This window comes from Alosa sapidissima, chromosome 15 (genome assembly GCF_018492685.1).
Source record: "Alosa sapidissima isolate fAloSap1 chromosome 15, fAloSap1.pri, whole genome shotgun sequence".
Classification (NCBI taxonomy): domain Eukaryota; kingdom Metazoa; phylum Chordata; class Actinopteri; order Clupeiformes; family Clupeidae; genus Alosa; species Alosa sapidissima.
In genome coordinates, this window is record NC_055971.1 from 28,857,408 (window position 1) to 28,874,907 (window position 17,500).

General features: G+C 45.1%; 1 protein-coding gene across 1 annotated transcript in view; it reads right to left on the bottom strand.

Annotated features, from left to right (window-relative positions):
• Window positions 1-17,500, bottom strand: part of dscamb (Down syndrome cell adhesion molecule b) — a 146,232-nt gene that overhangs the window by 38,635 nt on the left and 90,097 nt on the right. The window contains 8 exon segments of the mRNA XM_042063114.1: window positions 456-635; window positions 4,348-4,467; window positions 5,401-5,679; window positions 7,878-8,153; window positions 9,672-9,968; window positions 11,417-11,677; window positions 13,633-13,911; window positions 14,543-14,689. Coding sequence (XP_041919048.1) covers window positions 456-635; window positions 4,348-4,467; window positions 5,401-5,679; window positions 7,878-8,153; window positions 9,672-9,968; window positions 11,417-11,677; window positions 13,633-13,911; window positions 14,543-14,689 — 1,839 coding nt within the window.

Sequence of the window (17,500 nt, forward strand, 5' to 3'; positions counted from 1 at the left end):
AAAGTGAATTATATACTGTTCAGTGAATGAAAGAATAGATGGAAGAGAAAGGCTGAAAAGAGAGAAAGATGGAGAGAGGTAGAAAGATGAAGAGAGAGAAAGACGGAGAGAGAAAGATGTAGAGAGGGAGAAAGATGGAGAGAGAAAGATGGAGAGAGAGAAAGATGGAGAGAGAGAAAGATGGAGGGAGAGAAAGATGGAGAGAAGGAGAAAGATGGAGAGAGAGAAAGATGGAGGGAGAGAAAGATGGAGAGAGAAAGATGGAGAGAGAGAAAGATGGAGAGAGAGAAAGATGGAGGGAGAGAAAGATGGAGAGAAGGAGAAAGATGGAGAGAGAGAAAGATGGAGGGAGAGAAAGATGGAGAGAGGGAGAAAGATGGAGAAAAGGAGAAAGATGGAGAGAGAGAGAAAGAGTGCAAAGGAAGCAGAGCGTGTCCCAGAAGGGGCAGACTTACTTTTGACTGTGAAGTACATGGACTTGCTGATGTCGGTTCCAACGTCATTGCTGACTTTACACAGGTAGTAGCCGCTGTCCTCCTGCAGAACGTGCTTGATGAGCAGAGAACCGTTCTCCAGCAGCTGGATGCGGGAACCCGAGTTCAGTAGGATGGGCTGGAACTGGGGAACACCTTTACCTGAGAACAGAGAAGGAAGACGGAACGTTGGTGTCATGCTTCCATTTGCCATGCCTCACATTCCAGTGTTGAAAAGCAGCGCTGTATACTTTTAAAGGTACACTATGCAGGTTTAGGTATTTTTGGAGACTGTAGAGCTCCCTCTAGAGTTGCAATATATTTATAATTTACTCTGCTGTTGTAAATAGCAAACTTCTTGTGACTTATCCCCTCTGTACACAATGAAAATGCTTCTGTTGTGGAGGTGTGGGATTAACAACAGGTAAAAACTATGAGCTACAGTATATCTACTGACAAGGTAATGTTTCATGATTCTCACCGTTCTTGAAGTTGCATGGTCGATTTTCTCGGTCGCTACGTCTATGCTGTATAGCTATGCTAGGTGAACTATTACAAGTTCGTTTACCATTAAATTTGGCTTCGTAAAGGTTATATTAAGGTGAAACTCTTGCATAGTGTACCTTTACTGTGCTTCACTTCCAAACCAATACATACAGATCTAGATGCTAGTGTCCAGTATCAACTTGAACTTCCACTATAAATCTTTATGTATCTATAACACATTCAGCATACTTGTTGCATATAATAAAGTGCTTTGAATTGAATTGAATAATGAGTAACCATGACTTTAAATAAAACGTCCTTACATTTCAACTGATTTCTATGTGGGAAAAGTATAACTGATTAGTGTAAATGAAGCATATTCTGACTTCTTTACTATTCAAACATATGAATCAAAACTGAACATGGACGCTAGAAACAGCCTGGTAAGCAGAGCTGTAGTACTCGAGTCTGGTCTTGAACCCAAGTCCGGACTCAATTATTATTATTATAAATCTAAAAAAAAATCATTGATTTGGCTAAGTGTCCATGTTCAGAAAAATAACATTTTGTGCTGTTCAAAATCCATCTATAATGGCTGTACATTGCCAATCAAATGTCTTCCAAAACTCATGTTTTTAGTGAAAATACTATACCAGTATGCCATAGTAGTGTAGAAGTAGATATACAGGGTTTCTAACATCACAGAAAAATGTCACATAGGTAAGTAAGTGGTGCACAGAATTCTTTTCATCTTTCTCTCGGACTCTGTCTGTTTCATTTTAGATTCGGCCTTGACTTGGTCTCGACTAGTCCTGGTCTTCGACAAAGGTGGTCTTGACTACAGCTCTGCTGGTAAGGAATCTCTGAGGTCAAACAGATGGTAGACACAAACAGTACATCAACATCACAAGAAAAAAAAAATCTACAAAAACAAAAATACCCCCCCACCCAAAAAAAAAAAAAAAAAAAAGAAATGTAAACATCTGTCCAAGACAAGGGGATGACCTCTGACGTACAGTAGATGATTACACGGGGCTGACCGACTGAGCAGGGGGAAAGACGTCTTAAAACTGGGGAAACACCCAAATCTGCATGTAGCTCGTCTGGAACAATGCTTCATCTGGTGCTGTCCAGCCACTCTTACATAAGGCAGTGGGGGATTTAGCGTCTCTCATTGTGTGTTAACATATGCTGGCTTGTTGATTGGATTGAGAGATTTGCTCGTGAAAGATGTTTGAGATTTTGGTACATTATACTAAGGATTAAGATTAGCAGGGGTTATACATCAGTGCAATACATGCTTAAATATTGTGTGTTTGTGTGTGTGTGTGTGTGTGTGTGTGTGTGTGTGTGTGTGTGTGTGTGTGTGTGTGTGTGTGTGTGTGTGTGTGCGCATGTGTGTGCTAATACCACACAACTACAATACTTAGGAGTTCCCAAGTCCCCATGCAAACAAAATGACCTAATGCTGCAGCAAATATGCATTCATACAGTATGTGTGTGTGTGTGTGTGTGTGTGTGTGTGTGTGTGTGTGTGTGTGTGTGTGTTTGTGTGTGTGTGTTTGTGTGTGTGTGTGTGTGTGTGTGTGTGTGTGTGTGTATTTGAGTGTCTGTGTATCTGTGTGTGTGTGTGTGTGGTGTGTGTGTGTGTGTGTGTGTGAGGGGGAGAGAGAGAGAGAGAGAGAGAGAGAGATGTAGAGAGCGGGAGGAGAAGATAAGTGGACAGTAGCAGCAGCTCGTCTGCATTCCACTCGTCCACAGCGCAGCTCGTCTCATTTAACACTCGTCCAGCTGCTGCTCTGGTTCATCGTCATGCCGTCCCTGGGATCAGCCGAGACAACTCACACTGTCCACTCACATTACAGCACTTAGGCTTGGTGTGTCCATCAAATCTTTACTCAATGGACACAGACCAGGGGACGGAGAGAGAGAGAGAGAGAGAGAGATTGTATGCTTTGGCAACACTTTCTTTATGAATGGCATGCCATTTTTTTATTTGAGAGAGAGACAGTGACAGAAAGAGAGAGAAAGAGAGAGATAGAGAGAGATAGAGTAATACTCGGTCAGAGTAGAGAGTTAGAGAATGTCAGAGAGATTGAGAGGAAGAGAGAAAGAAAAGAGAAATGAGAAAGAAAGAGAAAAATAGACAGAGAGGGGCAGGAGGAAAGAGAGAGAGGGGCAGGAAGAAAGAGAGAGAGAGACCAAGGCAGATCGGAAAAGAAAGAGACAGAGAGAGAAAGAGAGAGACAGGGATGAAGAGAGACAGTGAGAGCAAGAGAGAGAGAGGAAAAAAGAGAGAGAGAGAGAGTGAAATAGACAGCAGGGCTTCACGTATATATATACCCCCCACCCCCAAATCCCATCAAAGCCCACAGTCCACCTCTCCACATCCACATCTCCCATCCCTCCCTTTGATCCTGGGCACACGCGGCACCAACCCCCCCACCACCACAACCCCCCACTGCCTCAGCACCTGATTCACCGTTGTTTGTTTTCCCTTCGTAGCCTTTGATCCTCCCGCTCTAGTCATGGGGGGGTGGGGTGGGGGTGGGTATATGTGCATGAGAGGGGGGGGGGGGGGGGGGGGGGGGGGTCGTTCAAACCGGCCTGGTCCCCCTCTGGAGGGAAACCAGGTCAAGGGCACTACCCCCATGCCATCCACCTGCTCCCCCTCTGTCTGTGCCCCCAAAACCTGCTAACCAACCCACCCTCCGGACCACCCCCTTACACGTCCCTCCCAGCTCCACACACACAAACACACACACACATACATACACACACACACACACACACACACCACACACACACCACACACACACACACACACACACACACACTATCACAGAATCAAGGCCAGCCTCAGGTGGCCTGCCAGCTGACCCCACGATGCCATGGCAACAAACGCTAGTGTCCCCTCACCCAGTTGTCTGGCGGCCAGCCGTATACTGCAGATGACTGACTGGCTTTGTGCCTGTCGGTCACACTCGGGGGGCTATGGTAAGAGACGCTCTGGATGAAACTGTGTTGTATACTGTAGCTTAGCCAAGGTCAACAGAGGGCCAACTGAGTGTCTGGGTTGGCTTTTACCTCCTCTCTAGCTGGTCTGGTCAAGTGAATACCTGTGAATTGTTAGTGAGGTCCTATCTGGACCAGACTTAATAGGGCCAGCTGCTTACAGCTAGAAAGCAGTTTTAACCTATAGGAAAGGGGAGACAGAAGAGACAGTGTGTGTGTGTGTGTGTGTGTGTGTGTGTGTGTGTGTGTGTGTGTGTGTGTGTGTGTGTGTGTGTGTGTGTGTGAGAGTGTGTGTGTGTATGTGTGTGTGTGTGTGTGTCTGTGTGTGTATGTGTGTGTCTGCGTGTGTGTGTGTGTGTGTGTGTGTGTTTACCTCGTGAGTGTTTCCAGACGATGGTGGGTCGTGGGTTTCCTCTTGCGGAGCACTTAAGCACCACGGCCTTCCCATAGATCCCATCCTGGTCCATCGGCTGCACCACGAAGGACGGGGGAACTAGACAGTCATAAACACACACACGTTATTTCTTTATCATTGCTCAGACAAGATTCAGTCATGTGAAGTCAGTATTTAGCCAGTTGTTTTGCTTTCTCTTTTGTAAATCCAACTATCCTGAGACCCCTAGTGACCAGTCCATGTACATGTCCCAAACTGCCACATACTGTATGAGCACAAGATATTGACATTTGTAGCCAAGACCACAAATCTGCTGTACAAGAGGCTGATAGTTCACCAGCTTTGTTAATAGTTCACCAGCTTTGTTAAATAGGCACCATGTCACCTCATCCCTCTTCTCAAAATTCATTCAGATGTTCTCAGTCTTTGTAGCCCGGAAGCATGCCGAATTTAAACCCGCCCACAAACTGTGAGGTTGGCAAAATTCGGTCTGGACTGTTCCATTGAGAAGCTTCTATGAAAACCTGAGAACTGTGTGGACCAATCAAATCATCAGGGCTGGCTTTATACAATGATGGATAGATAAGCAAGCATAGATATGTAAGCAATGGTTCCTCGTTATTCATGTCAACTGAGCTTGCTTCGGTTGATTTTGTTAACAACAGTTGCTAGAGAAGCGAGACGTTTAGATGTCACTATCGAGCAAGATATTGACCGTGCAATAGCGAACAGAAAATGACATTAAGGCATTTGTCGAAAAGAAGGCTGTTTTGGCTGTTCTCCCTACAGAATTAACGATAGGCTATTTCATTGCTCTGATTGGTTAGGTCTATCCAATTGTGTGCAGAGGTATTTTGTCCCCTGTATCGGTTGAAACAAACCCCATAATCACGTCCCAATGCAACCGGTGTCAGACTGACATTTTGAATAGAATTAAGTATAGCTACGTCAGGCTACAGTCTTTGCAGAAGTTTGCAGAAACAAATGATCTGAATGAATCCCTGGTGCGGCGGGTGCGGCCGGGCGTCGTACCTTTGACGATGAGCTGGCTCTGGTGTTCGACGGCGGCGGCCTCGTTGTGTGCGATGCAGGTGTAGTTCCCGTTGTGGACGGACGAGAGGTTGGCGATGCGGAGCAGGCTGGAGAACTCGTTGTTGTCGATGGTGACGCTCAGGTTGGCCGGGATGGGCCTGCTGTCCTTCTGCCAGGTGAAGTAGATGGGGTAGTCGCCCGAGATGACCACGCAGGGGATGAGCACACGCTGGCCGATGGAGTAGCCCTGCACCTCAAACGGCTGGATATGGGGAGGTTCTGGTGGACAGCAGAGAAGTGGTCAATGATCAGGTCAACAAGATCAAGATCAAATGATCATGTTCCTTTGTTTATTTCTAGACACCAGGAATGATATCTATAAAGATAACTGTAACTATGATAAAAGCGATAACATAACGATAAAATGATAAAGATAACATAACAATAAAATGATAAAGATAACATAACAATAAAATGATAAAGATAACATAACGATAAAAGCGTCTACACTGACCAACGATAAGGAACGTCTCTACTCCAGTTGATGAATGTGATGTCTCCAATTTGATGGTTTCTGATCGGCTGTCAGCTTTTTATCATTTTCAAAATGGCTCTGAAAGTGATCCCCAACAATACTGGTCTCCATGCCGTTATCTTTATACTTATAGTTGTGCTACATTTTTGCCATTATCGTTATTTGTAAACGGCCCTTAACTGTTTTACTGCTTTTCAGCCTTAAAGTTGCAGTTGGCAAGTCTGACAGATTGAGGGGACTTAGCCAAAATTTTGAATGTTTACAACTCTCATGCCCCTCCCCCACTACCACCGAGCACCCTCTCATCAAGTTTGTGCTCGTCAGTGTGCACCAGACTGCTCCAGACTGTGATTACAGTAACAGTCAGATCTCACACAGCCCTGCTCTGATTGGACCAGAAGAACCCAGGAGCTGTGGATTTTTGCAAAACAAATAACAGGCTCTAGGTGGAGGTAGAAGTGTGTTTTTTTTTTTCTAAAACCAGCTGATTTATGTTGTTCTGTCGGAGCATAAAGTCGGTTTCAGTGAATATGATCAAAACAATCTTGCCAACTGCAGCTTTAATCCGTGTTTATCACAGACAATGGCCCTTCAGTCTAGTGACTCAACCACACAACAGCCATAGACACACATTTGTGAATAACATCAAGAGAGAAATTTCTGGAGATTTTTACATGGCTGTTCAAAGTTTCAACATTTCTGATATAACTCTATCTCAAATACTTTCCATTCTTTTTAGACATACACATCTAAACATACACATCTGAGCCTCTAGCAGCCAGACGTCCTTTAAAAGCCAGTCCAATTCAGAGGCGCTTAACAAGGACCTAACTCAATACTCAGACCAAGGGAGATAAAATGAGAAACATTAACACTGTCAACCCCAAGAAAAAATACACAGTGCCCCACAGTTTTTTTACAAAAAAAAATAATAATAATAGAAAGACCAATCGGGTTAAGTGAAAATACGATGACCTATCAGGCCGGTCAGTGCTCAGAGTGCCTCTGGGTGGTGCGGGGTGTGTGGACACATGGACACGTCACCTTCAAAGGGGCCGGCAGTGTGCCTCACTTCACCCCAGAGAGAGAGAGAGAGCTAATGAGCTGAAGAGCCAAGCAAGCAGAAAAAGACAACGCAGAGAGAAAAAAAAAACAGAAAAAAATTTAAAAAGGTGGGGTGATTTCCTCTTCAGTGTAAGACAGATTCAGCGTAATGCTTCCTCCAGAGACGACCCCCACCCCCCCCCCCCCCCCAAACACACACACACACATACACACTGTTCTCTGACCCCACCACCCCAAAAACGGAGAGCACACAAAGCACGCCAGCCAGCCAGGCAGTCGGTGGCATCTGAGAATCAATGAGTTAACATAACACTGAAATAAAGCAGCACTTCAGCGCTTATTTAATTCACAACAAAGTATCACTAATGGACCCAGGGGGGTTCCAGTCGGCCGCGCCAGCTGAGCAAATTAGCCAACTCAATTGCACATAAGGAGTTTCACTTCAGCACCGCTCTTTACACACACACACACACACACACACACACACACACGCACACACGCACACACGCACGCACACACACACACACACACACACTCAGAGGCATGTGCAAGCGAGTGTGCGTGAGCACACACACTCTCATGAGAATACACTTGTGAGTGCACACACTCTTAGCTGATGCACAGGGGATAGAGTATGTATAATAGAGCACACACACACCCACACACACACACACACACACACACACACACACACACACACACACACACACACACACACACACACACACTATGTATCTGTGCACATCTGTGCATATCATACGCATTATAAATATGCAATATATACAGACCTGCATATGCAACTCAATGTGCACATATGCAACACTCTCACACACACACACACACACACACACACACACACACACACACACACACACACCTTTGACGGTGACGTGTAGGCTCTTGCTAATCTCGAGGTCCGGGTGCACCTGCACGCGGCAGGTATACTCGCCCTCGTCGGCACTCTTCTGCACGTTGGAGAGCTTGAGCGTGCCGTTGTTCTCGAAGGCGCGCTGCCGGTGGTTAAAGGGCAACAGGTCGGAGTTCTTGAACCACTTGATGGAGTAGTAGGGGTAGCCCACCACCCGACAGTGGATGTAGGCGTCCCGCCCAGCGATGGCGGTCAAGTTCTTCATGTCCCGGATGTTGGCGGGCCCTGAAAGACAGAGAGAGACAGGTAGATAGATAGATAGACAGGTAGATAGATAGACAGGTAGATAGATAGATAGACAGGTAGATAGATAGACAGGTAGATAATATAGATAGACAGGTAGATAGATAGATAGACAGGTAGATAGATAGACAGGTAGATAAGATAGATAGACAGGTAGATAGATAGATAGACAGGTAGATAAGATAGATAGACAGGTAGATAGATAGATAGACAGGAAGACAAGATAGACAGGTAGATAGATAGATAGACAGGTAGATAAGATAGATAGACAGGTAGATAGACAGGTAGATAAGATAGATAGACAGGTAGATAGATAGATAGACAGGTAGATAAGATAGATAGACAAGTAGATAGATAGACAGGTAGACAAGATAGATAGCTAGATAGATAGATAGATAGATAGATAGATAAAATAGGATGAGTGATAAGTATGAAACGCAGAGGGACAGATAGACAAAGAAATAAAGAAAAAAGGAAAGAAAGAAAGAAAGAAGGAAGGAAAGACAGACAGAGAAAAAGAAAGAAGAAAGAAAGAAAGAGAGAGTGAGTGAGAGTAAATGAGAAGAAATGAAGGAAGGAAGGTAGGAAGAAGAGATGGAGAAGAGGAGGTGGGGAATGACCTGAGAGAATAGAGAATGAGATGAGGCCGCATAGCTGGACTGAGCCCACAACACAGAGGCACAACTCCAGCAGAAGAACTTAGGTGTGGCTTCAGAAGCGTAACCTTGGCTACCAATAAGCCCAGTGATCTAGCTGAAGACTGACCTGAGCTGTCTGCGCCTGATGTCAATGAGTTAAACATAAACTGTACAAATTGAGAGATTAATTCTTTAAGCAGCCCATGAGTGTTAATAGGACCGCATCTTTGTTATCAGAAGCCTGCTGAGTATATAGAATATGTATAGCATAATACTGTAATACATATACTGAGTATATGGAATGTGTATAGCATAATAATACATATGCTGAGTATATAGAATATGTATAGCATAATAATACATGTTATGCTGCAGCACTACGTCTCATTTGGAAGAGAAGATCTTGAAAGTGAAAGGCAGAGGTTAACCTACTGGAAAACAGCATGATTTGAAGGGATGATTAAGGCTTCTGTGTAAACTTATGACTGATAATGAACCTTTGACTAAAATGGGACTTTTATCAACAGGGCCTTAAAAATCCAGGTTTTGTTCAACACACAATGTCTTGTCTCATCTTATGTAAGGTAAAACTTTAGACTGCAACAAATATCTTGGATACTCCCATCTTTATTTGCAATCCCTCTAAATCAAAGGCCAACTAATAAAGCAAAGAAACAGCTTGATGGCTAAAATGTTTTGAACCTCTTCAACTGACGGACCAGCCATTTCTTTAACCATCCCTCCAAATCAGCAACACAGTTTAGCAACAACAAAGACACAAACAAACACAATGTGTTTTTCTTTTTTGGGTGTGAGTGTGGCTGTGTTTATTTTAGGTTGGAAAAGCTGAGCTGACAAGCACCTCTTACGTTTATTCGAGCCTGGTAGGAGACTACGCCGGCCGAATTGTTGCAGGAGCACCGGTAGATGCCGCTGTCGTTGACCTTGGCGTGGGAGACGTTCAGGTAGCTCAGCACGTGTCCCTCTGGCGTCACCATCTGGCCCATGCGGTAGTGTCCCAGGTCCGTGATGGCCTCCTCGTCCAGCGTCCAGGTGACAGCCGGCCGCGGAGTCCCCTTCACGTTGCACACCAGCGACACGGGCTCGTTCAGGTTTACCATCCGCTCGCTGAAGGCTGACAGGATCTTTGGTGTGCCGTCTGGAGATGTGGACAGGTGGGTGGGTGGGCGGATGGGTGTTTGGGTAGGGGTGGGTGGGGGTGGTTGGGGGTGTTTGAGTAGGGGTAGTTGGGGGTGTTTGAGTAGGGGTGGTTGGGGGTGTTTTAGTAGGGGTGGGTGGGGGTGTTTTAGTAGGGGTGGGTGGGGGTTTGGGTGAGGATGGGTTAGGGTGGTTGAGAGGAAAGGAGAGAGGAGAAAAGTATACGATGACACAAACAGATCATTGGAAAAGGAACAAATCAAATAAATAAATGCAACATTCACTTACAAGACATGTTTATTTACACCCACAGACATATTCATATGGGCTTCATTTGCTCAGTAAAGCTAATTTGCCTAAAATAAGACTTTGATATGGTTCCAAATTTAGTCAATGACACCATCATCACTACTGTATATTTCCAGAAACACCAAGACGCAGAGGCCGCCCCCATCCAGTGATTCTAATCAAACATGAAACCACACACACACACACATACAAACACACACACACGCGCGCACACACACACACACGTCTGACGTTCTTTTTTCCCTCTCTTTCTTTCCTCTTTCTCCTGTTCTTCATCCTCTGTTCTTCATCCTCTGTTCTTTTTCAAGGGCACTTAGTGAGATGAGCGACTGCAGATGGCGAATGGGGGCCTTTGAAATCTGGGCCCTCTGCGCTTCTCTGATAACCCTGGGTTGCTCAACATCATTATAGATTATCAATATCCTCTTTATACAGTTCCGTGGTCAAGGGAGGCAGTTGCCCTGGCAACCGGGTGCAGGTAAGCAGTCTCAGGCCGGTGGAGTAAATCCAATAATGGCGTCTGTGCCGCAGCTCTCTCCGCAACAGGTTTATTATCACGCCAGGCACACATAACGCAGTGGCACGTGAAAACACACACACACACACACGCACACACACCACACACACACACACACACACACACACACCACACGCACACACACACACCACACGCACACACCCACACTGTGCTGTGCTGAGCTGCAAATACATAGAAGATCCACATACCACACACATCCATAAAGAAAATCAACACAGCACACTGTGCAAAGTACATAGCTGTGCCAAGATAAACAGCATAACAATGGCACATACTCACTGACATTATATAGCCCCAGTGTTGCAAAATATAAATACTATTTCAATCATCAGTTTTAGGGTTAAAAGGTTATAACAATAAATAGGTTGACAATAATCTACATTTTAGAAATGTTATATTTAAAATGCATCATGTATCATATACACAAAGGCCACAATTAGCTAGTGAGCTAGCTGTTTAAATTGTAAAGATAAGCCTTTTTAAAACATCTGACTATCTATCTTTGTGCTCCTCAAGACATTCAAACAATCCATTGGTGCCAAACACTGGTGCCAAATAATCCAGCGAGGATGAGCATCTATCTTACTGGTTCATCTACCCACCTTCCAAGATGACCTGTGCAAAGTCCTGGGCGGACATCTTCCCCTTCCTGGCGAAGCACTGGTACACCCCTCCATCACTCTTCACCATGCCATCCATCACCAGCGTCTCTTGGTTGGCACCTTTCTCGCGGTAGATCATCTCCCCGTTGCGGTACCAGGACAGCTCGTATTTGTCGGAGCCAGTGACCATGCAGGAGAGGGACACCTGGCTGCCCACGCTGCTCTTCAGAGTGTGGGGGCTCACTACCACCTTCAGGGGCTCTGCAGGTACCACAGGTACGACAGGTACCACAGGAAGAGGAGGAGGAAAGAGAAGGAAGTCAACGAAATTGTTATGGCAGTAGACCTAAGGAAGTATGTAGGTGAAACGTATTATTCGCTCTGAATAAGTTGTTAAATTAAATAGTTAGTTTTGATTTTCATTCATATTCATGACCCCTGCTACCAACCAGCATCTGTAATTATTGGGTCTGTATTGGGGATTTGTGTTTTTTTAAAAATGGTGATAATACCTGGCATTAAATGGTTCCTACATAGGGATTTTAGTTTACAACATTCAAAAATGAATAACTAAAAATAGCAACATAATGTAAAGAAACAGCTACTTGAATGCACCAATGCTCTGTGTTGCCCAGATATCCACATAAAAAAAACATGCTAACTAGCAAACAGTAGAAAATTGACTACATCTGCTACCACCACATCAGGTCAGTGAGACCACTAAGACTCCATTTCCCAGAGGAGAAGAGGACCTGACCTGGGACTGAGGGTCACGTAAAGGTCAGGGTCAAGGCCGGATTAAGGCTCTTGTGTAGCTCTAGAGGAAACTCACGTGGGGGCATGACTACCACTTAGCCTACTTCATTAGCATGACAAGAGAGCTAAAAAGAGATGGTGAAGACTTTCATCAGAGGCTACTATTAGCAGTAGGCCTAATACCACTACTAAGTTCACATGAACATTCAGATGCAAGTTCAATCAGTCACTTAATGGATCGGCAGGGATATTTTCAGACGATTTGTATCCTGAAGTGTTGGAAATCCACTGACAGAGCTTAGCAACTTGATCCCTATTATCAATGACATTGACATCAATTCACTACACGGCTAAAAATAAACTCTTAGACATGTGTCTGACAAGGTGTCCTACAGTCAATTTTGTCATGCACACTGAAGTCAGGGCAGTTAACCATAGGTTTCATCCAGGAATCATCCCTGTGTTTATATTGACATGCTGTATTTAGCATTCAGTGTTACCGCTAACATGATGACATTAAGTCGGCGTTATGAAGTTGAATGATGCATTTTGAAAACCTTCTTCCTAGTAGACGTCCGTGAAACCTAGTTAAGAGATAATCCTCAACTAATACGTAATCCCTCAATAGATTCATTGAAGAGTCAGGAAGGCTACTAGGCCTGGCGTGATCCAACCCTGAAGAGGGCATTGTTGGGTCACCATAAGTTTCTTTGGAAAGAGACCTTTTTCTCTGAGCATCTGTGCCCAGAGAATATTCATCTCTGAAAAAAGTTAAAGAAATCTCTATGATGCTTATACAGAACTATTAACAGAACTTGTCCTGTGGGCAGAGGTTACCATAGTCCCCAGCCTGCAGTTAATTGTGAGTGTCACTCAATCTCTGCATTAGCATGCTAGTGGTAAATTAAACCCTTTGGCACCATTGAGCCACTGACATTTACACCATCACTGGACCATAAGCTATTAGCTATTAGGCTATGTGGCTAAGTAAACAAGTGAAGCCAGTGGAACCGTAGCACAGCGTTAACATTGGTGTCTCAACCTGGGTCTTGATGTCCCACACATGGACCCACCGAGACCCAGGTTCGAGTCCAGCCTGAGGTCATTTCCTAAACCCACTCTTCCTATCTCCCCCAGTCACTGTCCTTTCTATGGAGGATAAAAGCATGTCATCATTTCCTCTTGACATAAAGTCAAATCTATGGTGGGTTGCACTCGGTGAAAACAAAACCACATTGTTGTATTTGTTCATTGAAGATGTCATACAACTATTCTGTTGAGTCACAGTGGCAAAAGCGTTACAGTGTGAAGTTGACGACAGCTGGATTGCAAACTACCGTACAAGCTACAAGTTGTCCATGCGTTTGTTTTCACCGAGTTGTCCCAAACGGAAAGTGGCCGCAATATCCCCCATAAAGACAAGAAAAGCAAAACAAAAGAAGAGAAGCCTTGAGACTTACGCTTGACCTGCAGCTGCCCCACCATGGCCGCATTGCCCAGGGAGTTCCACACCTCACACACGTAGCTTCCGGCATCACTTGGCCTCACGTTCTCGATCAGCAGGCCCGTGCTGAGCTGCCGGAACCGGCTGTCCCGCTCCAGGGGGCTGTTGTCCTTCAGCCAGCGGTACTTGGGGGCCGGGTACCCCATGGCCTTGCAGGGCAGTTCCACCCGGTGGGACACCATGACTTCCCGCCGGTCGAAGCCATCCAGGATTGTAGGCTCTGAGTTGATGGGTTCTGGTGGTGGTGGTGGTGGTGGTGGGGGGGGGGGGGAGGGGGGGGTAGCAACAGGAGATTTAAGGGCAGTCCAGTTTATCAACAGCATCAGGGGGAGTGTCAGTCGTATTAATTAGGCATACACTGCAGATAATCCCTCATTGAAACGGCTTTTGGATTGTAGAGTAGTAGAGGCCATAGGATTCCTCAACTAGAACTAGAAAGATCTGACATAATCACTGTTAAAGTGTTATAACAAGAAACTGGGTAACTACTATGGGATGCTCATCATGTGTGGGTGCATAGTATATTACTAGATCATAAACCTAACCCTAACCCTAAAACCTAGTATGAGCATACCAAAAATAGATATTGTAAGAGGATGTAAACTCATATAACACATGATAGCTGATGGTAACTGATATAATGTGATACCCATACTGTAAGTGTGCCCAGGTATGTCTTTCAGCAACAGTATTAAAAAAACAGCACTGTATTCAATTAGCAAATCGGGAACGCCAAAAGATTACGCGGAAGAGTGCACAACAAGGTCTGCAATAATGACTGGTGTTTTGAAACAAACAGAAACACACAAATCCTACAGAGAAGACTGATGACACTGAAGGCACTCTTTGTTGTGCACTGAGCGCACCTGTTACTGTGAGACGTGCGCTGTTGCTCTGCCTGGTCTCGCCTGTGTAGCGATGCCGCGTCAAGCAACGGTAGTTCCAGTTCCCATCATCCGTCACCACGTCCAGGATATACAAGGCTCCCGAGGGTGTGATGTGAAATCTGGGATCTTAGGAGAGAAAGAAAGAGAAGGAGAGAGAGAGAGAGAAGGAATGGAAAATATTGAGAGAAAAGTGACAGATAGAAGTAGAGATAGAGAGAGAGGGAGAAAAGGAAATAGAGATAGAAAAAGAGAGAGAGAGAGAGAGAGGAGGGAGAGAGAGAGAGAGAGAGAGAGAGAGGGAGAAAAGGAAATAGAGATAGTAAAAGAGATTGGTGTATTGGATACAGCAGTAGCGGAGAGAGGGAGAGAGAGAGAGAGGGAGAGAGAGAAAAAAGAGAGTTAAACGATAACATTCCCACACATCATAAACATTCAGTCTGACTAGGCATCATCATTAGAGAGCGAGTGCAGTGGGGACCAGCCGTGCTCAGTGTAGCTCCACTCTGTTATGCACGGTAGCCAATTACTCGGCGAGCTTCCAGAGCTCCGCTACGCCACGCTACGCTACGGCGCGGATTCCCCCTGCCAGATGTGCTCCCGCCTCTGGCTGCCCGACGACGACGACAACGGGGCCCTTTGATATCCCAGCAGCCCTCCCACCCCGCCCCTCGCAAACATCACCAGGTGATCAAACCCCTCTCTTGTTTCAGGGCGTCACTTGAAGTTCACCCCGCACGCCGGTGTTATGTTAATTCAGCAGGATCAAACTGCTACGCCGTACCAGATTGTCAGCTCCCATCCAGGAGGAGCAGACTTTTCTTTCGTCTTTTTTTTTTTTTTTTTTACACCTGTGTTAGCGCACTAATGCACTAGCCTCGAGGGGGGAGAGCGGGTGTCGGATCTGATTGGGGGGGGGGGGGGGTTTGTGAGCAGTTGTCTGTGCCTGGTGCCTGTGTGTTTATGGATACAAAGAGACAGCTCAGCTTTGGGAAACCTCCACGTCCTCATGGATCTCACAATCAGCTACAGGCAGCTCCCAGTCAGGACAGGACAGAAGATATGGATGGATCAGGACCGGACAGAAGATATGGATGGATCATGAGTATATTCAACCCAGTTAGGATAGGACAGAAGATATAGATGGATCATGAGTATATTTAACCCAGTCAGGACAGGACAGAAGATATGGATGGATCATGAGTATATTTAACCCATTCGAGTCTATTCTATTTGGAAAAAAATCTATGCTGGCCAGATTTATTAAGGAATGCATACTTTTGTATGTTGGTTTGGCACAGTCTGCTAAAGGTTATCCCATGTTATCCCTGATTGTATTGTGCCTTTATCCCAGGTTATCCCTGATTGTATTGCACTGTGTTATACCCAGATTGTATTTGTACTCTACTGTAGGTCAGGGGGGTCATTGTAAATATTGGGGTCAACAGTGAATATTTAGTCAAGATTACAAAATCCTTATTATGTCATTGATAATTGTGCACCTGGAAGCTTTTGCAATCGCAATCATTGTTTAATTATCTCTGCTAAGCCATATCCTTCTTGCTTATTGGAATCAAGGCATTCATAATCATGGTGACCATTCTGAATGTCAGAGGGATAAGGGATGTTTCTCTCTGTTTCTCTCTGTTTTTATTTGATGGGCTGTTTAGAGGTACACGCTTTAAGAAGAGTGATTCAGTGTTATGCATTGGGATTTGATATTTTTAGCAATGTGTCCTTAAGATTCACGTAGCTAGACCCTTTATCATTAATTAAGTACATTGCACAACGGTCCCTTTTATAGAGCCGGGTGCTTTTCAGATTTGTTCCTTTTGGACAATGAAAAGAGGGTAACGGATAAGAAAAACAGAAATACCTATCAAATGGATCACAGCCATCAAACACAGTAGCAGCATGCTACATGCTCACTGTGTTTATCAGAGAAGCAGCGCTATGGAGATCTGAGGCAGATTCACCTCTGAGACAACTGCAGGCCTCGCTACCAGATATGACACCTACTGGCATTTGTCCTACCACTGCATTTCCTTTTCATTCAGAATATCTTATTTAAAATAAAGAAACGCACTCCTCTCCAGTGCTCTCGTCAGCTGGCAATAACGCCAGCTGACAGCAGTCACACGAGAACGCCTCACACTCACCAAAAAAATAATAAAAACGGTAACTATCTATCAACAACCTCTTTGTTTTGCCAAATGTGCTCTAATCTGTGTATCCAAACCCTCTGCGTTAGACTACAAACAAGCTAAAGATCTGCGGAGAGAAAAAAAAACAACAACAACACCAACAATAACAACAACACAAGCAGAAAACAAATGCTGGGCAATATGCTGCGACACTGGCAGGGGCTCCGCTGTGATGAAAGGCAGTGCGGGAGAGCCAGTTGAGTGGTTAATCGGTAAAATGGGCATGCTTAATATTTAATGTTGATACATATAAACTGACAAATTGACCTTGTGGCATAAATGGGAGGAGAGAAAAATAGAGGGGGAGAGAGAGAGAAGGAGGGAGGGAGGGAGAGAGAGAGAGAGAGAGAGAAGAGTCTGCAGTTATTGTAAGCGTTGACCTAGTTAGAGTCCAGGACTTTATATCCTGCAGGGATTTGCGCTCCTGGTTCAAATGCAGTTGTGCTAGACAGGCAACCAGCAAAGGAACAGGGGGGGGGGGGGTGTGTGTGTGTGGTGTGTGTGTGCGTGTGGTGTGTGTGTGTGCGTGCGTGCGTGCGTGCGTGCGTGCGTGCGTGCGTGCGTGCGTGCGTGTGTATGTATGTGTGTGTATGTGTTTGCATGCTAGGAGGGGTTGGGGAGTTCAAATGCAACCTTTGAAAAGAGCATGGCACGCTGCAGCAAGGCTGACAACACCATGACTACACTGAATATATCAGCCCTGGTTGCTCCCTCTCATTGCCATGCATTGTTTATA